Source organism: Neopelma chrysocephalum, unplaced genomic scaffold, assembly GCF_003984885.1.
Source record: "Neopelma chrysocephalum unplaced genomic scaffold, ASM398488v2 Primary Assembly neopelma1_23, whole genome shotgun sequence".
NCBI classification, from domain to species: domain Eukaryota; kingdom Metazoa; phylum Chordata; class Aves; order Passeriformes; family Pipridae; genus Neopelma; species Neopelma chrysocephalum.
Window position 1 is genome coordinate 28,551,963 of NW_020897691.1, and position 24,976 is coordinate 28,576,938.

General features: G+C 37.4%; 1 protein-coding gene and 1 long non-coding RNA gene across 3 annotated transcripts in view; one reads left to right on the top strand and one right to left on the bottom strand.

Annotated features, from left to right (window-relative positions):
- NKAIN2 (sodium/potassium transporting ATPase interacting 2) overlaps positions 1-24,976 on the bottom strand; it is a 561,131-nt gene that overhangs the window by 69,571 nt on the left and 466,584 nt on the right. For both annotated transcript variants that reach the window (XR_003535639.1, XM_027692020.1), the window contains exon 4: positions 17,473-17,673. Coding sequence is in view for 1 of the 2 variants with exons in the window: in XM_027692020.1 (XP_027547821.1) it covers positions 17,473-17,673 (201 nt within the window). In the remaining variant the exon portion in view is untranslated. The remainder of the gene's footprint in view (positions 1-17,472; positions 17,674-24,976) is intronic.
- Positions 1,911-12,430, top strand: LOC113971755. The gene is made up of 3 exons (XR_003535646.1): positions 1,911-1,990; positions 8,672-8,769; positions 12,240-12,430. It is a non-coding gene; the product is annotated as an uncharacterized LOC113971755 (long non-coding RNA).

Here is a 24,976-nt window from a genome sequence, read left to right on the forward strand (position 1 = left end):
TATATTCAGATGAAATTTCTATCTGCAGCACTTCAGGGCTAGACATCCTTTAATAAATTCTACATCTGCCTTCAGTATTTTCTCTAGGGTTGTATTTTTTAATGCTTACTCTTTTAGTGGGGAATCTCAGGCATAAAAAATTAAAAAGGTCAATTTTATGATGAAACACATGAGCCTGGATATTCTAAGTGGCACCCTAGACTGCAGAAGCTAATTGCTTTTTGACAGAAGAACTCTCTTAAGTGCTCACGCTGGAAAGAGGTTCATGTGAAAAGCAGGATGCATCTCTACTCTGCTTCCAAGCCTGCTGGGATTTGTCGAGATGAGTGACGCTGTGAAAAATAGAAATCACCTGGAGCCTGTTAATATTATAATCAAGTGAAAGCACAATTACTGCTGTCTTAATCCATCTGTCTGTATGCATCCGCTCCACTTCCAATCACCTGCTTTAGTCACAGGTGTATTATTATCGAGATGTCATTGAAAAAATCCAACCTATGCATGTTCCAAATTGCTGTATGATCTTCCATGGCAGTCTTTCTGTCTCTGTAGCTTTAGTGCAGTCATTTGTCAAGAAGGAGAGCAAACAAAGGCCCCATATTGCATGAAGTAAAGCCAAAGCGCCTTTTTTGTGTGGAGTCTGGCTGAATGGTGCCCAAATTTAAGTTAACAGGTTGCAATTTTGACAAGTGCCATTTATGTTAAATGAGGGTAAAAAAACCCAAACAAATGTACTGTATTCTGATAACTCATGTAAAGCTCGGTAATTTTCAATGTCATGTATGTTGATCACTAAGGTAGCTTTAATAAACAAATATAAATTTATAGTATGCAATGGTAGTTCTGCAAAGCAATCTGACAGTATAATATGCTTAGTTTTTGATTTCACCCTGAATGATATTTGATATTCTAACTGATTGACTCGAGTGACAAGAATTATATGTGATAAAATCAAATTACAACAACAACAGCATCAACAATCAAGTAATAACAACCGCAACAAACAACACCAGCAGTAACTTTTAATTTAGAATAAGAAAATGCTAAATGAACTAATGGTATGCTTTCAAATTTTAGCAGGAAGTCCAAAGGGAGGAATGTTAAATAGTTTAACAATTCAGACATTCACCATTTCCAGCTGATAGGTCTTTTTCATGTGAAACTTATGTCTCTCAGACATTCTTTGAATAAAGGTTGAATAAGAATTTCACTATTTGAGTCTTTGATTTGTTAACTGCTGTGCATAGAAAAATACTGGATTCTAGGATTCATATTAAAAAATTCTTCATATGTAATCGCAGAGATTCTTAGAACCCATTTTGAAAATTATCAGAAGAGTGGATTTTTGAAGGTAATTGTAGATAGTAGAAAACAATTGTAGGTACTTGTACATCTCCCTAAGATATTAAAAAAAAAAAATAAAAAAAAGAGCTAGCTTTCCAGAAATGATGTTACATTCACCTCTGTGTTCATGTGCACAAATCAGGAGTTAATCTGTAATCTCACAGCAGTTTAGCACTACTTGTACTTTTCCAACTGACAGTCTGTTTGGGACAGAAAAAAACTTAACAGTCTTTCAGAAGAATGATGCTTTTTAATTTCAGTGAAGCTTTATTTAAACACCTGAATTTAGAGGAAGAGTTATAAACTTCCTGAATGATCTATGCAGCTGCATATGCTGACTACAAAATGCCACTGAATCCCTCTATGAGGCAGTTAATGGCCTAAATGCTTTTCATACCCTCTTCAAAATTCCACCTGAGACTTGTTCAAAGCTTGGTGCGCTGAGTCAAGCTCTCTAAGGAGCTATGGATCAAATGGAGCCTGTTGCTCTTAAGAGTGTCAGAGCTGAGCCTTTGCAAAGTTCAGTCCAAAGTTCAGAGCTGTTCTCAGATCAAACTGCCCAGATCAAACATTGCTCAAGTGCAGAGTGCTTGCTCAGTCTGCTGATGGCAGCTGTCATCTGTGGCTGTCCCTTGTCTGGAAATAGGTGGGATTAATTTTGTTATTCTGCAAGTTCATGAATTCTTGTTAGTATCTGAGTTGAGATGGATCACACCACGCAAAGCAATTCCCAGTAAGTGCAGAAAAGGATGATACCTTCATGACTTTGGAAACAAATCTGTTGTGGTTTTTAATGGTTTGGTTTTGGTTTTTTGTTTGTTTGTTTGTTTTGTTTTGGGGGTTTTTGTTGTTGTTGTTGGTTTTTTCTTTTGTTTTGTTTCTTTTTTTGTTTACAGATAATTACACAACAACAAAACAAAACGCATTCCTTTTTCTTGTTCACCTTCTTCTAGACTGTTTGAATTAAAATTAATCAGAAATTTTAAGGAAGCCCAACAACTACACAAAAGGAGCATTTCAGGATAGAGAATACAATGTACTGTGGTGGGACTTTGTCCATCCCCATATTTAAAAATCATAGGATTAAATAACTACTACTTATGGTAATTTTTAGGCTCATCATAGTGAGCCTCTCATGGCAGTACTATTTCCAAGATCAAAAAGAGACTGGAAATGCAGCACATATTGCTTACCTACATTTTACATATAGTCAGTATAATAATTTTTAAAATTATGCCACTAACTTCTTTCAGTCAGAGCTTCACAACCCATAAAGTGTAAACATGCAGATGACATTTGGAAAGGATTTTAGAAAATGACAATTTGTTTAGTTCATGTAACTCACATTTCTGTAAAATTTGCCACATCGTTATATTCTGATCATTGCAGCAAGAAGTAATAATCATGGCAAGAAAGAGCTAACGGCCTGGGGAAAAATCCTTTTCTTATGATACAGAGTGGTTCTAGAACCATCTTCACAAAACACAAAGCCGCTGAAACCTAAAACGTAGGTTCAGACAGAGCACAAAATAATGATTTATCAAGTTAATTCTTTTGAAGATGAGATCAATTCAGGCAGTTTGTAACAGAAGATGTTTGCAGGAGTCCACTGCAATCTTTGAAATGTACCTGGGTCATGTATTTTGTACCATTGCTATCTAGCCACAGCAAAATTTCTGCAGGCATCTCTAATGAAGAATCAGGAGGCTACCATCTGAAAATGAGGCAAGCACCATCAACTGATACAGCAAATGCCAAGTGGCTATTTAGCAGTGCCAGCTCTTGGTAGACTCTCACAGAAAAATTACCTCCCTCCACCTCTCCCTTTTGTACCTAAATCTTCAGGAAACTAAATCACTTCCTAAAAGCAGGGATGGAGAAAGCAGTCTATTATTCTCTGGCAGACCAGAAGGTATTGTCCATATTGACATTCTGTTTTGTGTAGGCAGGCTGCAGAAGCAATAAATCCTATTAACCTGTTCAAAGTCAAATGAAGACATTTAGAAAACAGAACTGCTATTACATGCAGTGGTGAAAGAAGAGCATATCAAAGAAAGGTTAAATGGATGCATCAGCTATTAGATTATGCAGTTACAACTGGAAAATCCTTCCAAACCTTTCTATCACCCACTCTTGCCCTTCAGGATGTTAATTATATCCCCCTCAGGTTAAATATCTGACCATTCAAATATTATCTTCTGTTCTGTCAATGATAATTTTCAAGATAAAAAATCAATTTCATACTAACTGAACTACAATGGAAATGCTTATGTTATACTATGGTTTTGCTAATGCCTGCTTCCTCTGTCCAAAACATATGGCATTCTGTGTGTACAGACCATTCTGGAGATTTAATGTAATTATGTCATGATGTGCTTATTGTTATGGATTCAGCAGCCTTTCTGCATCTCTACCTGTTTTGTTCAAGGGCAGCTGCTAGCTTCAAGCTGTTGCCTGCTTCCAGCGGCAGAAGTTGAAAGAATGAGTGCTTTCCAGGGAAGACGTGTTTTGAAGCAGACATACTGACAATAAACCAGTTCACTAGGGAGGCATAACATTGACTGGATAAAAGTTGAATAATCATTCTATGATAATTTACTGAAACTGGGTGCAATTTGCTTTAAAATAGAAATTCCCTCTGCTGCTGATGTTGGACTTGGAGGCCTTTTACTGATAGAAGTGTGGCATTTGCTTTTATGAAGTAGCTGATCTTTGGAGATTCATTAAACCTCATTATTTTTTCTTATGCATATGTGACTGTTAATACTTACTCACTGAATGAGAGGAATGGGAAGAATAGGGTTGTCTGAAGCAAAGCTCAACAGTCCTTCTCTTCCACCAACTCTCCCTGCTTGTCGTGACTGAATTCAGTAGAATTGAATTACTAAGGGAAGCCTTGATAATCTTTTTGTAAAATGGTGAGTGCTTCAGATGAGACTGCCTAGCATTGCCTTGATTTCTGTGTCTGGTTTTCATTGTGAATCAGATGTGTGCAGTCAGTCTGGCTCCTCCCAGCTTCAGTGGAAGTGAGGAGGAGGACCTGAGAATCCAGTCCCTTTTCAGTAGCCACTTCCCAACAGAGCACTCACAGAAAATAAATTGCAGTTTATCTAAATGGAAGGCAGGGAACTGCATCCTAGTCCTAGATTTATTTTTCCTAATCTTTAGAAGAAGAGTATGTGGAAGTAGAAGTGGTTAACCAATTAGGTGCAAAACAACAGAAGCAAAAATGTCAGAGATTCCTCTGCTGTGTTCTTGCTACAACCTCCTTGCTGGAAATGGCAGCTATTAATATTTTATTGACTTGAACCTCTGGGGCAGATTCCAGATGTCACTACTTGATCATTGTGAACATATAAGGAAAATAAATTCTGTCATGGCAATGTTGAATTCCCATCTATGGCAACAATCATTACCAGCAGACAAATGCTCCTGTAGCTTTGTAGATGCCTTTTTTCCTCAGGTTATGAGTATGCACACATGACCAATATGTTTGCAGAAAACACGTACAGACGGAAATAAAATAAAGCAGAGGAGAAGTCAAAACATTTCATTATGGAATTGTATACTTTAAGAAATAGCTTTTTCCTTTATTGTGTTCAGCCCAGAATGGAGGTTAAGTTGACAGAGCTTAAGAGACTGCTGCCTTCTGGGAAAAAATATCTGCTCTAATGGTTTTGAAAGCATGAATCACTTTATGCTAGTCAGTTCCAAGCAGTTGGGTACAGAAAAACCGATGTCTTAATAGTGCTGCAGTTTAGGTAAATGGGGCTGCTCAGGGTCCCATCTTGAAAGCCCCCAAACACATCAGAGGTGCATGTATGTGCTTTCTCCCTGCCCAACCAGTGCTGAAGATAACACCTGTTAGAGAAGTGGTGAGAATTGGCTGATGTCTACTGAGAATATGTGCAAAGAACAGATTACCTTTGATTTCAAGGGAAAGTAATTTTCTTCAGTTGGATGGAACAATGACTTTCTCACTAATGAATATTACCTGTCACTTAAAATCTCGGCTTCAAGTGGAAAATTCAGAAATTTATGACAAAAAGGTATCTCAGACTCCACGATCCTTAAAATTGCAGCACTGCAGAAGTCACAGAGCCAAGAATCCTTAGGACATGTCTACAGAGCATCTTTATTGCACACATTGTTTTGTATGCTACTTAAGCACTAAAAAATTAAGATTTTTCCTAGAAAAGATGAATTTTCCTCCCACAGTACTAGGTTACAGTTCATGTTTCTTTCCTGAAATCCGAGATGTAGGTCCACACCAGGACTCAAAAACTAACTGGAGATCTAGTTAGTGTTGGTGTTCTTAAATCTCTAGGGAACCCAGATTCTAAGTGTGCAATAGCCATGACATTGGGGATGTACAGAACTGTACATAGACATAGTAGCAACTAAAATAACCCATAGACTGTCTTCTGGCCTAGAGGCCAAATGGTAAGGCACAGCTTGTGTTCACACAAATAAGCTCTTTTTATCTGTCAGAACGAAATGAGCAGATCCATACTGGCTACTGCAGATGCTCCTTGGTTTGTGCTGCCCCAACAGCGTCTGGGACAGTGCTAGCTGATCTGGGATAAATGTATGACAGAGACTGTAGCAAAAGTTAAACATTATCGATAATCATGTTGCAGTTTTTAGGAGATGTCCTATCCAAGTATAAATGTACCATAAAAGTCTAGAGCACAAGCAGCCGGCTGAGAAATCTGTCAGGAAACCAGGTACTATGTTAAACATCACTTGCCTACACTTTAAATGAAGTTTATGACACTGTTATGTTAAGACAAAACATTTCAGGGCTGATGCATTTTTCAAAAAATCATATTCCTTCACAAAATTCCCAGTCAGCTCTACTTCTGAGATTGCATGAGAAACTTCAGTTATCAAAAATATTACAAGCAGTTTTCTGACCCCATTATCTTGACACGCCTCAGACACTTATTCCAAGGGTCCTAGGGTACACAGTTGCCACAGAAAGTGAGGTACCTTTTTTTTTTTTCTGGAAGGCAAAAGGTTTGTTATACTGTCTATGCTAGAAAATGGGGGGGAAAATACAGAATTCATAATGCAATATTATTGTTTTCATTTTACATACTCTGAAGTGTGTTTATTTTACACACAAATCTAAATGCTTCCTAGATTTTTATTTTCCTTAGGCATAATTATTTTTTTTAGTGGGGTAGTTAGCTCTACCAAAAGCACTCAACTTGTATTACAGAATTTCAGGAATCTATCATCGACCAGTACCCTCAATGCAGGTTCAGTTACAGTTCCTGACATTGTTTGCCTTTGGTGAATTCCATAGACCATGGTATTGTGATGATTTTCAGAGCCATGGTATTGTGACCAGAATAGTCATGACTAAAGTAGCAAACCAGGTCATTCTATGTTTTCATAGATAAAGCTACACTTTTATGTGCTCAATTTATCTTTTGCACAGAAAGCTGTGCTAACAGCACACAAAAATGAAACATGAAATATACTACATGAAGCATACAATGCAAGTTTCAACACAAATTTGAAAAACGGTAATATCCTGGCTTTTTTTTTTGAAAATATGTTTATCTCAATATTGAATTGAGGAAGTTCACTGTATGTTAAATCATTCCCTATCTTATATTCAGGAAAAAATTACCTTAACTCATGAACTGAGTCCCCTCATTCCAGAACTGGAGGTTCTTTTTGGGATATAATACAAAATGGCAAAATAATAGCTGTCACTTTTGTATATGGCAGAACAAGGCAGTACTGTAATAGCAGCAAGAATACTGCGCATGGTGACACTGAAATATATCTGTATCTGAATGGGCTCTTTTATATTTCAAAGGACCAGCACTCATGCTTATTGCACCTTCAGAATTAGGTCAGGAATGGGGTTGGTGAACCTGGCACTTGACCAATGAGTTTTCAGTATGAAGATGTATTGCTTTTTGTCTAACTACATGTTGTAGCAGAATACTTATGATTACAGAAGCTTGCGATACTTATTGTTATTGCTATTCTTAGTATCATTCTTACATCTAAAGCAAGTGTGATTTGATTTCCCTACCATGCAAATTCATTTATATAGAAAGAAAATCAAATGGACTAGGCTCTTTATCCAGAATCTCTTCAAAACATAAGAAACCTGTAAAGGCTCACCAAGACAAGGTAAATAGACTCCAGTCCAAGCCATCTAACTTGTGTATAGCTAGAATGTGTTCACATGCAGCTCTTACTGCTATGATAGTATCGTAAATACAGGACTATACCAGTACTAGAAGCGAGGAATAATTAAAATGCCAGCTGTGGAAGGAAGCAAGTCAGCAAGCCAGCACCACCAGTCAGCACAGCACCACCAGCATCACATAGCCTCAGGACAGCCATGAGGCACTGAACCTGGGAAACTGTAATCTTATTGCTTTATCATAATACTATCTACCCTACAGGGTCAACCAGAAACAGAGTCACCTGTGTGAAGGAATACATATGAGATGGTCAAAACAAATTCTCAGGAAACTTCCCTCAGGCCTCAAAGTAATGAATCTAATGCTCATTTCTTTGCTATCAAAATTCCAACCTCCCTCCAAAAAATCACATTCACTATTTGTCTTTGCTAGTGCAAGAAGGTCTGTGAGAGAGGCTTCTTCCTGTCTCAGCTCATGCTGGTGCTGTTTTCTTTCATTGTATCAGGGAAATAATCCTTTCAGAGACAATTCCATGTGCATTGGTCAGGTAAGACTGTTTAAACCCAAATTCTTTCTTCTGAATTGAAGCAAACTTTTTTTTCATACAATTATCATATACCTGAGCTTTATAGAAACACAGCTCATTAAGGAGGGAAGCTTTTAGGGAAATAAATGAGTACAATTCTACTGACAAAGCTCCCTGCTCATTATAAAAAATGTTTATGCTTTGATGTGCAATTCAGTTTTTTACAAGAAGTAGTGAAGAAATGCAGGTAAAATTTGATAGAAGCAATAACAAATGAGATGTATAAGCATAAAAAAATCTCTTCTAGCAATCCTTCAAAACACTAACGACATACACTCTAGCATTATTGTCAAACAGAGAAACAGCAATATACTGTGCTCTGAGCCAACGTCAAAGATGTCTGAACCTGATGTTGCCTCTGCTAACACGGCACGACAGTGCTATTAAATTAACACTCTACAATGATTCATACCCTCTTCCCATTGTGCTGATTTTGCCCAATCCCATAGTGAAAAAAGTCTTTTTAAAGTACCAATCTATATCATTGAGAATCAAGTTTCTTTCAATCTGTGTGTTGCCCTCGAAAAGAACTTCGCCTTAATTAAATAATGTTATTTTTCTCCACTAGGTTCAAAGAGTCAAAACTTGATTAAAGCTCGTCTCCTTTCTCACATATAAATATCCTCACCACTCTACAAGCACAGGAGGAGTCAGCTGATGTGCAAGGTATGTGTATGACATGCATGCGTGTAGAAGAGGTGGAGGCTGCTGTCAGAAGGGAAGCGGGGAAATAAAACTAGCATGGGTAGATCTAAGTGAGGGCTTTTATGTGCAAGATGTGCTTCCTGCACAACTGAAGATCTTTATGATGGCTAGAGGAGACCAGAAAATTAAGAACTCAGAATAAGTTTACTGCTATATTTGAGGGTCAGATGTTTTGCAAGAGCTTTGCTGAACTAGCAGCAAATATATCTGATCTTTATCTTATTTTTTTTTTCCCAGCATAGTACATTGTATGTATCTTGAGCACAGAAATGGAATATGCTGGTTTATTAGCAGAACCTGAAGGGTAATCAATAGGTGACTCTTCCTAAAAGACCAATATAACCATCTGAACTCAGTGAAGACCTTTACTACAGTACAAGTTCTTAGATTGTTCCTTTGCAGCTGTGACAAAAGGACTTGACAATTTAGTTTTAGTATTTCAACTTGGACAAGCCAGGACCAACTTGTGTTTTGTTTGCTTCCACTCATGGATGCTTTGGGACTCACAGAAACACTATTTTGCTGCTTGCCTCATTCCTAATGACATCATTAGTGAGGCAGCTTTATTTTTCATGCATTCCTGTGACTCGCCCATCTCCCCTGCCTTTGCTCTTTTGCCTTTTCTCCTATCATGCAGTCTGTCCTGCTGATACACCTGCTTCACGATTCTTTTAGTCTTGCTCTATCATTTGCTGGTGTCTGTAGAGGAACTTCTAGCCTTTTTCTCTGCTCAGGTCTTATCAATATCTTCCCAAATAAAAATAAAAATAATTAAAACCACAGAAAAAAAGTACTTTCCCCTTTCAGAAGGCTTGTTTCCCTTTTCTGCCCTAAATGCAGAAGCTTTACGAGCCTTCTGTTTCTTTAACCTTTGCTGTCCTGCTGATGACCTTCTGATTTCTCACTCTTTGAGTCTCAGCTTCAGAGGATCATCCTGCCTCTCCTCCTGTGCCATATCCTCTCCTTGCTCCTGACAATGCCTCAGTCTAGGCTGAGCCCACCTGGAAAGGTACTACTGAGATGCTTTTCCACATCTTGCTTTATCCCTCTATTTCTACTTCTTAGTTTCTTCCAGTGAAATTCAACTACTTCATTCTCTTGCAAGGCTCTCTGTGGCTTGTCCCACCTGGCTTGTCCCCTCCTGTCAGTATGAGAGTGCACTGTTGATGAGCTACCATCTTCTTTTCAGTTACTTCATAAATTTCAAACTTTTACACACTTTCATCTTTTGTTGCCTTTAAGGAGAATTTTCCACCATATAATACAAAGTTTACTCATTCTGAATCATAGCCCTTTTTTTTTTTACTTTTCTATCATGCCTACAAAAAAGCTGAAAATGGTCAAACAGAATCACAGCATATGCCAAGTTGGAAGGGCCCCACAAGTATCACCTCCAGGAGTCATACCATGTACCTGGAAGTATTGTCCAAATGCTTCTTGAACTCTGTCAGGCTTGGTGCTGTGGCCACTTCCCTGAAGAGTCTATTTCAGTGCCCAATCGTCCTCTAGGTGAAGAACCTTTTTCTAATATCCAGCCTAAACAGCCCTGACACAACTTCAGGCCATTCCCTTGTGTCTTGTCACTGGTCACCACAGAGAAGAGATCATGTCTGCCCTCACTCTTCCCTTCATGAGGAAGTTGTAAACTGCATGCAATGAGGTCTCCCTTCAATCTCCTCTTCTCCAGGCTGAACAGACCAAGTGACTTCAGCCACTCCTCATACGGCTTTCCCTCAAGGCCCTTCAACATCTTCGTTGCCCTCCTTTGAAATGCCGTCTAATAGCTGAGTGTCTTGTATTGCAGAGAACAAAACTGCACACACAGGAGGTGCAATGAAATTGCAAACTAGTATTCCCTCTCCGTCTTCCTATCTTTTCCTCCTTTTTTGTCCATATGGGCTGGCTGGCTTGTTTTGTACTTTGAAGGTTGGTTCTTTTCGACAGGTACTGCTGGTTTTGTGTTGTTTTTTTTTTTTTTGAAGCATACTTCTTCAACAGTGTTGAGAACCTTTAAGTAAAAGACTGTAAGAAACATATTTGAGCATGGAGGTCTAAAGCACAGATAGACAGTCCAGGAAATAAATTCCTATGAAAGTACACTCTTACTACTCCTATCTCTCCACAAGGGCATGAGACTATTTAATGTCACCTGTGCTATGCTAACATTAAGGATTTTAAGAGTACCCTATTCTAATTACTATTATCCTTGAGAGAAGCAGGGAACAGTAATGCTATTCTACTGTTCTAAGTGCTTAAATACATACACAGACCACCTTTCCATAATATTTGATTACCTACAATGCTTAATGGAATTATCCTGGTAGCATCTTTCTGAAATATTTAAGAAACATTGTTTGTATTGTACAGACAATAATTGGCATGAATTAGGCACCCTGCCAAAGGTCATATGATAAGTCTGCAGCAGAGCAGATTTTGATGCTGGCGTCCTAACTTCATAGATGTATTATTGCATCTCAGTAACACAGTTATGCTCCATGATGTTTAAATCAATTTAACAGCATCAGAGCTTGAAAAGTATTATACATGATGCAGACTTTGCAGAATCCCAAACATTATGCATTTACTGTAAATACTATGGATGGATAATCACACATTACAAATTTTAAAGCATGAAATAATAATTTTAATGACTGCATGAAGCATATACTCAAGTTTAAATACAGGAAGGAACAAAAAGGAATTAGGACTAATATACAGCACATAAAAGTCAGTGGACAGGATCACTATGAAAATGGTCAATACTTTTGTGTAACAGTTTACTTACAGTTTTATTTATTTGGTATGTAAATTACCATCAATAATGCAGATAAGTACATAAGAAATGCTTTTCCTCCACTTATTTTACTGGAATAATATTACACAGTTCATCTTTTCGAGATCTTTATAACTAAAGCCCAAATTGGCTAAGGTGATGCCTTCACATTAGTCTTATTCCCATAACTCAGGCACTTAGCTCCACTAAAATCAATAGATTTGTGAGTGTGTAAGTGAGAAGTAAAAGACAAGCATACCAAATAACTTTAATCCTGTGTTGGCAAATAGATAAAATTCTGTCACACTTATCTCCAAGGCTGATCTTTTATTTGCATATTTTCAGAGTTTTGATCTACAAATGGATTTTAATTTGTTGACTTTTGCAAGAACAGACTTGTGGGAGTGAGGGCAGGTCATGCATAATCAAAGAGTAAAACCCAGGCAGAAAGAAAATATAGAGAATCTGAGCTCCATTTCTGTATGAAATGCAATTGCAGTTATTATAATTTCCTTGTACCACACAAAGGCCTTACTGTACTTGGTGTCATCGACATTTAGGGTTTTTTAAAGAGATTCAAGAGATCTCTATCTATGCAAATGGTGTAGAATCTTATGAACTGAACATGAAAAATTTAGGCATGCTTTCCTCTCTGCAGCACTTGGGAAGAGACACAAAGAGATGAAATGATTTTCCAAAGGACATTGTGGTAGACCTGGAAGCAGAACCCACTGATCTGAACAACCGTTCAGGGTCTGAACTGAAAAGATTCCCCCCTTCTGTTATAAAACAAGAGTTCAATAAAAAGTGCAAATGAAAAAATATTGTACATGGTCTCTGTAGCTATAATTAGACATTGATGGGGGGGGGCTTGTGAAACTGCGAGCTTATGACTCTTTTTCAGCTGTATGACTAAAAGGCTGGGATGCAAATACTATTTATACACAGAGCCAATGACCATCTTAAGCCCTGACATTACACACCAAGGTTAGCAGGTGTGTATAACCCGCACTGTGTCCCTCCCAAGTGCTGCCCTCTTCATAGTGAAGTAACAGCTGTACCTCCTATTGTTTAAAAATGGGTGGGAACTACCATTCGGCCTTCCACTCTGTAAATACTATACAGAATGAAACTCAAATAGTTGCAAATCAAATCCCCATTAGTATCACTGACCTCATTCTTTACCTGGAAGAATTCTCTCCAGAGATCAGTAATTTAAGTATATCTATCCTTGATAACCCAGTAGACCTGAAAATGAAATAGCTTCTCTAATGTAAGCAACAAGAATCAATAACCATTAAGCACATAAGTATGTTTTATTGTCTGAAGCATATGGGTATACAAGTCACTAGACCAGTTCATTTTGGTAATTTGTAGGCACCATGGACAGGCAGAGTTGGGGTCCTTGCAGAGCATATGGAATAGGCCAGGTGCTCAAGATGTTGTAGCTTTGTAAATGAGACTTCCCTGGGAGAGAACAGTTGAGTGGAGAGTTTTGCCCGGTATGTGAGCATAGGCTACATTAAGGGTTAATTTTGTTCAATAAAACAATTGAATTAGCTATGGCCAAAATGATGCATTTTTTCTGCATGTATCAGCAAAGCATTAAATAACTGTTGCTGTCAAAGTGTGATGAAGCTAAGATGTCATCTTTGCAGATTCAGCTATGATTCACCAAGAATTGGAGAAGGCAGGAAATGAGGGAGTTGTTCCATAGAAATACAGAATCCCAGAATTTTTAGGGTTGGAAGGAACCTCTGGAGATCATCTAGTCCAACCCTCCTGCCAAGGCGGGTCACCTAGAGCAGGTTACCCAGGATTGTGTCCAAGTGGGTTTTGAATTTCTCCAGAGAGGAAGAATCCATAATCTTCCTGGCCAGATCCAGTGATCTGTCAGCCTTAATGTAAAGAAGTTCTTCTTCATGTTGAGGTGGAACTTATTCTGTTTTAGTTTATGGCCTTTACTCCTCCTCCGGTCACTGGGTACCACTGAAAAGAGTCTGGCGCTACTGTCTTGATGCCCGCCTTTGAGATATTTATGTGTATTACTGAGATACCCTCTCAGTCTTCTCTCCTCCAAACTAAACAGGCCCAGGTCCTTCAGTCTCTCCTCGTAAGAGAGAAGTTCCAGAGCCCTAATCATCTTTGTGGCCCTCTGCTGGACCCTCTCCCATAGAGCCTTGTCTTTCTTGAACTGTGGAGACCAGAACTGAATACAATACTCCAGATGTAGTCTCACTGGGCCCAAGGAGAGGGGGAGGATCCCCTCCCCCAACCTGCTGACCACACTCTTCCCGATGCACCCCAGGATACTACTGGCCCTTCTGGATCTCTTCAGATGTTTTCCCAGAGCCCAGGGTTTCACAGAAACCAGAGAAAATCCCGCCTTTAGCGGTTCTATTCAGTTCCATATATCTGTGTGCTGCAGGACATGCCCACAAAATATGTTTGTTTATTTTGCAGCACTGCAAGCCTGCAAAGCTGTACTTAAGAGTGAAAGAGATTCCCCTTCCTTGTGTTCACTCAGAATCCCTTTCTCTTTTTAACTTGCTGGAAGATGGTAACAGGCAGAGATAAAGTGATAGCAATGTGGCCTAGTCTGAAAAGAACCAAGAGAGAGGTATGGATATGAAGAACAGAGTAGAAATTGACTTAACATGGTGTGTTGCACTGAGATTTTGGTGCTGGTTCACTTCAGAGGGGCAACTACCACAATAACTGAGTAAAGAAGCAGGAGAAGCTTTTCAAAATAGATTTCCATAAACATGAAAAAAAAAAATCTGACATCAACTGAGCAAGATGTAATGTGCTGATGTGGGAATGGCTACAAGACAGATATAAATGTGCGTTATGTGGTCATTTTTTTACATCTGTGATACGGGAATTGATATATTGTTAGGCTCTGCAGAGGCTGTAGTCTTCCACAAGCATCACCCAATGCAATAAGTGCTCTGTCTCATCGGACAAAGGAGTGATTGTGGCTGCTTTGCTGTCCTTATTATCACTGTGGGTTATTCTAGCCCTGCTTTGCATACATAAATGCTAAATACCGAAACTGGGATAATTCTTTATTTATCAGAGCATTTTCTTCCACACATTAGTTTGGAAATAATTTTTTCCTATTTTGAAGTTTTTCTAAACCATGAGCATTCTGCTGGTTGATGTATAGAGACCACCAAACTGAATTTTCTGTTACTTTAGTGTGAGCTAAACTAGCAATTTTTTCCAGTTATTTTTTTAACCTGAACAAAATACACTCCTCAGGTGAAGCTGGCAAAATATCTGTGCATCACCACATCTATCTCTCTACTATTCCAAGGCTGGTACTACAAAATGAACGTCACTACTACGCACACTGGGGACTCCCCTGACTTTTGGGATTATGTAACCTTCTGGTTGTCTTAATTGCTACTTTGTTTAAGCAGTAGGAGAAATGAAAACTCTCCAAAATGTCACCCTTAAAAATCTAAAATCAATGTTTACTTACACAAAATTGGCAGCAGCATTTTTATGATGCACAGTCTCTTGCTATTTGGTTCTGGGACACATATCTCTGAGGAGAGAAGTTCTCTTGGAGACTATCAGTTTTTTTGCACTTCATCAGGAGAATATCTGTCTGCAATCCTTGAAATATTTCACAGCCCACCTTAAGACTTACTTTTTAGAAAGTACAAACCATGAAGGTTTTATAGTTTTTATCTTAGCTGTCATATTCTTTCCACTGTCCACTGCAATTATCACATCTACATAAAGCCTAACTTTCTGTAGTTGCATTACTTGTGAGCTTACAGCCAAGTGGTACAAAATAAACTCACTATAATGTTTCCAAAGGCTGATGTAAGTGGTCCTCAATGAAATGGGATAACTTTGTAACATTTTGTCTGTAGGCAGTAGAAAGCATCTTTAAAAACATGCTGCAGTGCCACCAGTCCATGAAAAAGCCAAGTTCAGCATTAGCATGATCATTGTCATGAACATACAGAAATACAAATAGAAAACAAGTATCCAATTCATAGATTGAAATTTAGGTTTACAAGTAAAGTACGATTTCTATTTAAGTGTCCATAAAAGAAAATTGAAGGGAAAGATTAATTTTTTTCTACTAACTGGAGATAGGTCAGATCTAATGCTTGGGTTTTTTAAAGCTAATTTGCTGGAAAACAAGCAGTATCTGCTCTTCTTCCTTTGTGTTATATGTCACTGAGCAGTACCAGGTAATTCCTCTGTTTCTCGTAACATTTCATATGATAGTGAATTTAGACTAGCATTTCTATTAGAAAAAGAACCCCATGACCACAACTGGGAATGCAAAAGTGATGTAAACAGTAGTCAAGCATCCGATTTGGAAAACTGACCCATACAAGCAGCTCTTTACTTATGGTAATCATGTAAGTGATTAACACGATTAGATTAACACAAATGTAAATATAATGCAGATGTAGTTGGCTACAGCTAGCAAAACAGCAATGGTTTGTTATTTTGAATCATTACGCTGACTTGAAAAGAATGAGTCTAGAAACACAGCTCTATTTAAACACACAAACACTGAAAATCTTGTTGCATCAGGAACAGAATTGACCTTGAACTATATATTCCTTAAGTTTCTTGTTCATCATTCATTAAATTAAAAAAAAAAAAGGTAGAAAAATTGTCCTAGTTATCTCCTTTTGATGGCTTGAAGGTAGGAAGGCTCTACAGAGGAATCTGGACAGTCTGCATTGATGGACTGAGGCCAATGGCATGAGGTTCAATAAGGCCAAGTGCTGGGTCCTGCACTTGGGTCACAACAACCCCAGGCAATGCTACAGGCAGAGTGACTGGAGAGCAGCCAGGCAGAAAGGGACCTGGGGGTCCTGGTCAACAGCTGGCTGAACATAAACCAGTAGTGTGTCCAAGTGGTCAAGAAGGCCAATGGCATCCTGGCTTGTGTCAGGACAGAATCAAGCTTGCACCAGGGAAGGTTTAGGTTGGATATTAAGAAAAACATCTTTGCCAAAAGGGTTGTCAAGCATTGGAACAGGCTGCCCAGGTCAGTGGTTCAGTGACCTTCCCTGGAGGTATTTAAAAGATGTGTAGATATGGCACTAAGTACAGGGTTTACTGTTGAGCTTGGCAGTGCTGGGTTAAGGGTTGGACTTTATGATCTTAGAGGTCTTTTCCAACCAAAATGATTCTATGAAGCTATAATTCCATGAGTTAAACTTGAGTGATAACAAATACTGGGGAATAGACAGATGGAAAAGCTGCTCACTTTTTTGGATAACTGTGGGCCACAGTATATATTGTTCCCTGAAAACAAATGGCTTTCATCCCTTTGAAATTTTCTGTAGTGTAACAGTGGATTCTCATACTCCTTAAAAAGATTTAAGATTTCTGGTTTTGATTTTCATTCATATGCAACATTTTTTTTTTGAAAACTTTTCCCATTGTACTCCAGTGCCTATGGATTAATACGGTTAAAGACAAATTGATGAGATTTGAGTCCTGCAAACTGATCAGTGAATCTGGTTTTACTGTTGGATTTTCTTTTATATTCAATTTGGCTTTCACAACAATAGCTGCAACTTCTTGTTATGTCACAAGTTATATACTATAGTGTCATTTGAATGTAACGTGCTATCAACAGCTTGTGGGACACTCAGTGGTCAAAATCAAGGCCAGGAAAGCAGAGTGTATCATGTCAGCAGTTCTTAGAACAATAATAAATATGTATGTTGGAGGTTTTTGCATGCAGGTATCTCAAACTAGCTGAAAGAGAACAGAATTTCATAACTAAACTAAGACTTAGAGCCAGGGTTTGTGAATGAACGTCACAATCCTCTGCTCTTCCGGTAATGACAAGAAGAAATCCAGAAAAGATGGTGGAAGTGAAGTTATCTATAAACACTTACTGCAAGGAAGATCTGAAGAGAACTGTGAGCCACCTCTATGTACTGATATTCAAGAAAACACCCCGAGACAGTGATATAACGATGATCCTCTGGTGCCCAGTCTGGTGCTGGGGTTACTGAGGTCACGGTGCAGCCTGGCCCATTCTCCATCCACCAAGAACGATGCATTGAGATATTAAAGGTCAGAATGAGGTCTGTTTCCTGCAAAAGAACAAGTGAAGAATCAATGCATGGGGATGGTACTCTGATCTCAAATGCCTCAGCAAGAGATTTCACAGCATGCATAAAGAAGCAAAGAGCAGTGATAAAACTGCACTGTCACATAAAAGCTAGTGGAGCTTGCCTGCTGCAAGCAGAAGTAGCTGTACCTTGGCAGGCAGAAATTCTTTAGAGCAGAAAAATAATCCTGCAAGCCAGAATCTCTTCCTAGACATTATGGTAGCCTAGATTATAGCAGTAATTTCTGTTACATCACCCATTTTCTTGTAGATACCATAAGGATTGATGGATATGCACACCTACATAGCAACCCTCCTCTGCTCAGTTCCTAGAAATATGGCCTATGTTTTGTTGGTCTGATGTACCAAACGATACAAAAATCCTAACATATCAAAATTTCATAGACTTTGATATGCATGGAACATCTGCAGGGAGTTTTGTCTAATGGACCTGTGGTAGTCCTACTGAAATATTGGAGAAGATGTAAAAAAGGATTTTGTGCATTTTCTTACAGGCCAAAGCTCTTTGCAATGCTTCTCTCAGATTTCTAATTTCCTAGGAACATGTAAGGGAATAGCTAGTGAGAGTTGCCTTCTCTAAAGATTGCTTGGCTTGTTAAAAAGCAGGGGCAGAGGCATGCAACCTTTAACTCCCATACAGCTAGTGCGATGGAGTAACTAGTCAGCCATGCTTTCCATTAAGATTGCATTTATAAATAGTTCATAAAGGATTAATACATTATTAATATACATCATAAACAATACTACTAATATTACTTTCATAAATTATACGTGGTTGCACATTACTTGAGGGTGTTACACATAGTTATAACAAAACTATGGACTCTGTGGATTCTGTAATAGCCTACAGTGTTTACCAACACTTTATGAATAATTTATAACTGTAACCTCATTGTAAAGTGTGACTATCTAGTCTATGTACATGTGTTCAGTCATGCAAAAAAAAAAATTGCTTTTAAGTAATGTCTTTGCAAAGCCAAACTCTCACCACACCTAACCTACATTTTTTTCAGCCTGTTGATGTCATTAATAATTAAGATTCTCATAAAGATTTTAAAATGTAACTATTTAATTAAGTTTACTGTGCCAAAAGGAAAAGAATGCCATTCTGTAGCAGATACACTATGTCCACATTTCCCTTTCTTCAAAATAGTAATTTTTTCAGTTCCACCTATTTTCCATTTTTGCACTAACTCATAAAAAGGCAGCTCCACCCAAAGAGGTTTTGGAAAATGTCACACGTCACTTGATCTGTGATTACTCTAGACACTGAAATGGAGCTGAATGTTTTTTCTCGAAGTTGCAGTTCTTCACCAAAAGTACAGAAATTTTGTACATTAAAAAAAAATCAATTACTGCCCTGCATAAGCACGCACAGCTAGCAGATGGCAGGAAGGGCCTTAAATATGCTTGTGATGAATAATTACCCTCCGTTCTCACAACAGTCCAACCCAGCAAATAATAAACTGTATGAGAAAATGTAAAATGCTTCGTATGAATTCAGTCAGGTGATTAACTTCAAGCATTTGAAGGTAATCAAAGCAACAGTGAATATATAAACTACACAAATTTTTCCCAAATATATATATTTATGTATGGCTGTAAGTCTTCATCCCCAACAAACCTCTCCGTTCTCTGGAACCCTATCTATGAAAGCTGTGGACACTGGAAATGTCTGCCATGTGATTCTTGGAAATCAATACTTTTACCTTATACCTAAGCCAGAAAATTATTTTGTTTCTGGAGTCAGGGCCCCTCAAGTAGAACACTAGTCTTCTTACCTGGAGTAAGAAGTTAAAGAATGGGTATCTTCAAAGTAACTTTTCTTAAAGTACCATATTTATTCCTAAATAACTAAAATTGGAATCCATCATGTTATTGTCAGAAGAACTTTCAGCCATTCTAGTTACCATGGAAAATTCTTAACCTCTAGTCTCTTATCAGAGATGTAGCACAAATGAATAGAACTCATTATCTGTCTCTATTTTATCACTTGCAATACCTTCAGAAGAATCATGATGGACTAAAAATATTTTATGAAGTGCAGAGAAGGCATGAAAAATGTATTCCTTGAAAAAGAATGGGATAAACTGGCTTGCAGGAATTGAGTGTTTGTTATGCATCTGCCAGATGCAGAGAAAATGGATCAGGAGGAGCTAAACATAAAAATTCAAAACTGGGCTCTGTGGGTAGAAGATCATTGCCCTAGAGGCAATTATTTTTGCTTACAAAGGGTACAGTAATCCAAACCTTTACAAGTCAAAAGCACATGTAAATCTCCAAGTTACACGGGGAAATATAATCACATATTCAAATATTTATAATTACATATGTAAATAAAACTTCACAAAATCTAGCTTTCTTCCATCCCTGAATTTATCCCCAGGTGATTTTCTGAAATAATTTGTAATATTTACAAAATTCCTTTGCTCTCAAATCATCTTTTGGCAGTTAAGTTGAATGTTGTGATTAGGACTAAATAATCTTGTTTTGATCAGAAATAGTCTTTGAATGCTTATTAGTGAAAAAATTACAGATCTTTATCAGATCTATATTCTATTTCTTACTCTGAATAATCAGAAAAAGGCTGTGTAGTTTCCCTTGGTCATAAAATAGACTTAATATTTGGCACAGAAATATTATATTCCTTAACTCTTTATAATAATAAAATAAATCCTACTGAAAGCCCCAACTTCAAATCTTAAAGAACTTTGAATAATGTGGTTGAGAAGGCTTTCAAGGAGCAGTTATCACATATTGAACCAGTTAACAAAAAAAGGTCAACATCAGAAAGCAAAACGATAAGCAGATATGAAGTCTGGTTCTGGTAAGATTAGACATCATCCATGGCTCAGGTCCAACTTGGATGGATTAAGAATGATAATGAAATAAGATTTTGACAAGTCAACATGTAAGTTAGACTCTGCAAATTCCTATCCCCAAAATATAAGGGACGAGAATAAATATAGAAGGAGCCTATTAACTACAAAGTCAGCTGCTGCACAGTTAAATCTTCTCAGGTATAAATTCTTCTGCACTTTGAACTTGTCTATAACCTTCCAGCCATGTTTCTCTACATGTAACCATATTAGCAGAGCAGTTCCTGTTACTCAGTATTGAAGGTCATCTAGCTTACGAAAATGTTTCTCTTAGTGAGAAAACTGTTAAAGACTTGAATCCCCTTGTAGAACTGTGGAAGCCATCAAGGGGATGATGTATCTATCATTAACATCTCTTATACTGACAGCATTTAGAGCTATTTTTGGACAAACTCCACTTGCTATTTACTTTGTTCCCTGTTTGAATACAGTTTTACTGGACATAGACAAAGTCTACACCAGAGTCTGCAGATTTACTATACTCTCCAGTGTGTTTGCTGTCTGTTTTCTTTCCAACATCTGTGGCTCAAACTTTGTTCAGAGAAATGCAGAGAAATGGTCTGATAAGCCTTGAAGCTATAAAAACTAACAAGAATTGTTGATACACATTGGGTAAGCCAATATGTTGTTGTTCACAGACTGTATGTCAAGGAAGATTTCATTATCCTAAATTCAACAAACAGCTGCTTTCTTCGTGGACACAGAAATACATCTGTATTATTGCCAATCACTGTTCTTCTTTGTAAATTCGGTTGGTATTTGTAAAGCTTGTTAATGAAAATTGGTGCATTAAAGTAGATTTTGCTATTAATCAAAGAGGAAAAAGACAGGAAAATATTTAATAGGACATCTTTGCTGACATTCTGAAGACGTGCTGGTATTTGTAGTGGTCAGTAGAAGTACTGCCAGATAAGGCAAAGCCTGGACTTTGGAGGTCTTGGAGACACAGATCTCAGAGATTAGGATCTGAGACATCTTCAAATTAAGTCTGTAATTTTATTTCAGTTTAGTTTGTAAAAACTGTTGAGCTCTGATGGTTTTGTGCCTGTGTTTAACACAGTAGATAACAACTTTTGCTGGGGTTAACTGCACAGTACATAACATTTTCTGGCTGAGGACAGCTGAGGACAGAGCATGGCAGCAAAATCTTTGTAAGAGATTCCAGAAAAAGAATACAAGCTTCTCTGTAATAAGAAGCATCAGGAGTACAGCAGTGCTTAAAAGGAAAATAGCTCTGTGTGCATTGTATTAGCATTAGCACATATTAGTAAGTATCCTATGTCTATGCAGTAATTACACTATATTGCTGTTTCAATGAGTTTTGTTGGTTGCACCTTAGAGAAGCTGATTCCAAACAGTGCTGTGAGGAAAAAGAGTTAGCAATGGTTCAGAGTGATTCTCCTTAAATGTCCAGGAGATCTCACTGACTCAGGGGAGTTGAATTGTACTGACTTCAATGGTTGTGGCTGGCTGTGTCATGGGAAATATTTCTTCCATTTTTCTAATTGGAATTGCTGAAATCTCTGCAAACCTGCCAAGCTTTTATATAACTTTTGTCAAATACAACCATGTAACCACTTGTTTCATTTATCAAACTCAAACTAGCAAGAACAGGCTGCTTGGAGACTGGATGATCACATAAGGTTTCAGTGATAAAAGATCTGAGTCTGAAAGCATTTGTAGTTCTGGATGCCTCAGTTGCACAGAGGCCTCTACAGGCATTTTTTTCTTCTGTTATCTCATTTATTCCACTAAAACTAACTCCCACCAGGCTGTACCATTTTCTCATGCAAGCAGACCTGTTCCTGTCTAAAGAAAAAATCTGTCCTCATTGAAGAGCCAAAACAGAGCTTGTCAGCTGTGGGGTTTTTTTTCCTTTCTCTCTCTCTCTTTTTTTTTTTTTAAATTCACAGTTGATATACAGGAAATAATTATTGTATAATTACGTAGGGACCATGGATATTTAAAGTTTAGCTTTTTTCTTTTCTGTTGCAACTGAACTGATTTTTTAGTCTCCCCAATTTTTGTATGTGTGTAATGCTTTCCCTTTCATTTGAATTTTTTTCAGTAACCTAGAATCACATTCTTTAATTTCCTCTTGTAGAACAATTTTGTACTAGTATAATTTAAAATTGGATACAGAATTTAATTTACATGTGCCATTAATCATATAAGATTTAACCAGTCTGAATTTACTCAACAGATTTACTTCTGAAGTTCATCAATGAAAATGAGCAAAATTTGTCTCACTGATAGCCTTTTTCAGCATTCTGTTAAAAAAGCTCCAAATGCATCTTAGGTGATTTCCAATTTACTAATGCACTTCCAAACAATTCAGTGAATTATAGATAACAGCACAAAGGAGATGACTCAGAAGTCCTGATTTTCTACTCTAAAAAGAAACTAGAGTGTTATGTTAATAAAATACTATAAAATAATTAGAATGAAATTATTAGAGCTGCAATTAATGTTATCTTAATTTAGATCTCCATATTTTTCTAGTAATTAAATATGTACACTGACAAATCTAACAATTTTAATCTTCTCTGTTTCTACTCATTAAAAAAAGACACCTGCTAAGCTCCAGAATATTATTTTAATCAGTTCAGTGGTACCAACATTTTTTATTAACATATTTCTTAAAATTTTTTATCTTTTAATTTCTTCAACTAAGATATAAAAAGAAAGTAGAAACTTTCAGTCTGTATTGCAAGGTTAACATGATTGTCACTGTCCCATGAATATTACTCTCCCATGAATGTTTGTCACATTTAAACTGAATATTTTTAGACTAAGAATGTTCTGGGCTAAGATCCACTGATTTTTTTCCTTGTGCAGAACAAGATAATTAAGCCCTTCCTAGTAGCCTAATGTCACTTATCATGGGGACTGAGAAGTTCAAATCACATAGAAATTTTAATTTAGCTATGGTACATATTTAGTGAAGATCCTGAGACCTAGAATTTTTTGCAGTTTCTTGGAAATTTACTTTCTAGAGGATGTAAGCTTGTGCAGTGAAAAAATACACTGAAATAGGCAGCTGAGCAGAGGCATTCACATTGCAGAGTAGTAGCTAACTGTGGAATCTTGTCTATTTCTCACTGTGCAGTAATCAAGGATATCATTCTGGAATTGAGAAAATTTGTTTAAGGAAATTGAGTTAAATGTAATTCCTTGCTTTGAAAAATTGCCATTCTCTGACAAAGACAGCTTGTCTCCAAGCCATGTTAATGTGGGTGTACAGCAGAGTTTTCCAGTCTCAGGTGTTCTACATTGTACCATCCAAGAGCTGGAAACAGGGTGATGGCATATGGTCTCTATTACCACACCAAAGCTGTGTTCCATGAAAAAAACCTAGTAAAGTATTTTATGATCAAATTTAAGTCAGTGTGGTTCTAAATCTGTTTCTGAAGTGAAGGGAATATTCTGATTGGTTTCCAAACCCTGATTATTCATTTTGAGCTGAAAATGCTTGATTAAACTGGTTTCACAATATATCAGTAGCAGATTTTTATGAGTAAGGCATAATGCTTTTAAAGATGTTTTAGTTCATTATTCTCTTGGGACTGTTTTTTCCCTTTCTTATTTTTAAACAGTAAAAGAGATGTGTCTCTCATCTTGGCTTACCCAGGCAAATACACAGATCAATAGTGCTTAGAATTTTCAGACACAAATATACATAACCTCTTAATTCTAAATAAAACCCTTCTAAGCACAAGGACATCTTATATTTGGATAGTATCCAAAAGACTATGCAGAGCTTTCAGTCAGTTGGGAACATCATTGTGTAGGCTGCAACAGAAAGGTCTAGGCCTTGATTAAAATCACAGCTTGAAATTATTATCCTTAAAATTATTTCCTTCTCTAGAATAAATGGTTTATCAGGTTACCAAACCACCTCAAGAATACTTTGCTTGACCAACTCTGTCAAAGGAAAAATTTTAGCATGATCCAACATTTAGTAAGGAAGGATGCAGAATGGTATGCTGTACAGAAAGTTTGTAGAATATGTGCAGAAAGAAATTCCAGTTGATGCAGTTTGTTCAATGTCTCTTGATGTTGGTTATTTCTTAGTGCTAGGTGCTGTAAAATGAAAAGCATGTGTACAATTCCTCTGAAGTCAATAGAAAGGACCCAGTTGAAATAGACTAATAAATATTCCTGAGGGACTCCGGAAAGCTTGTTTTGGGACCTAGATAAGATGTTGAGCAGCACACCAGACACAGATTGATTATCAGGAAGCAGAGAAGGAGAACTGTGGGCCCTCTCCATGTAGACCTTGAGCCCTGTTTAAGAAATTGTGGGGAATAATGGTACTGCATCAACTACTTCAGACTCTTTCACCATAACTTATTCCACTATTGACCATGCTATAATAATATAATA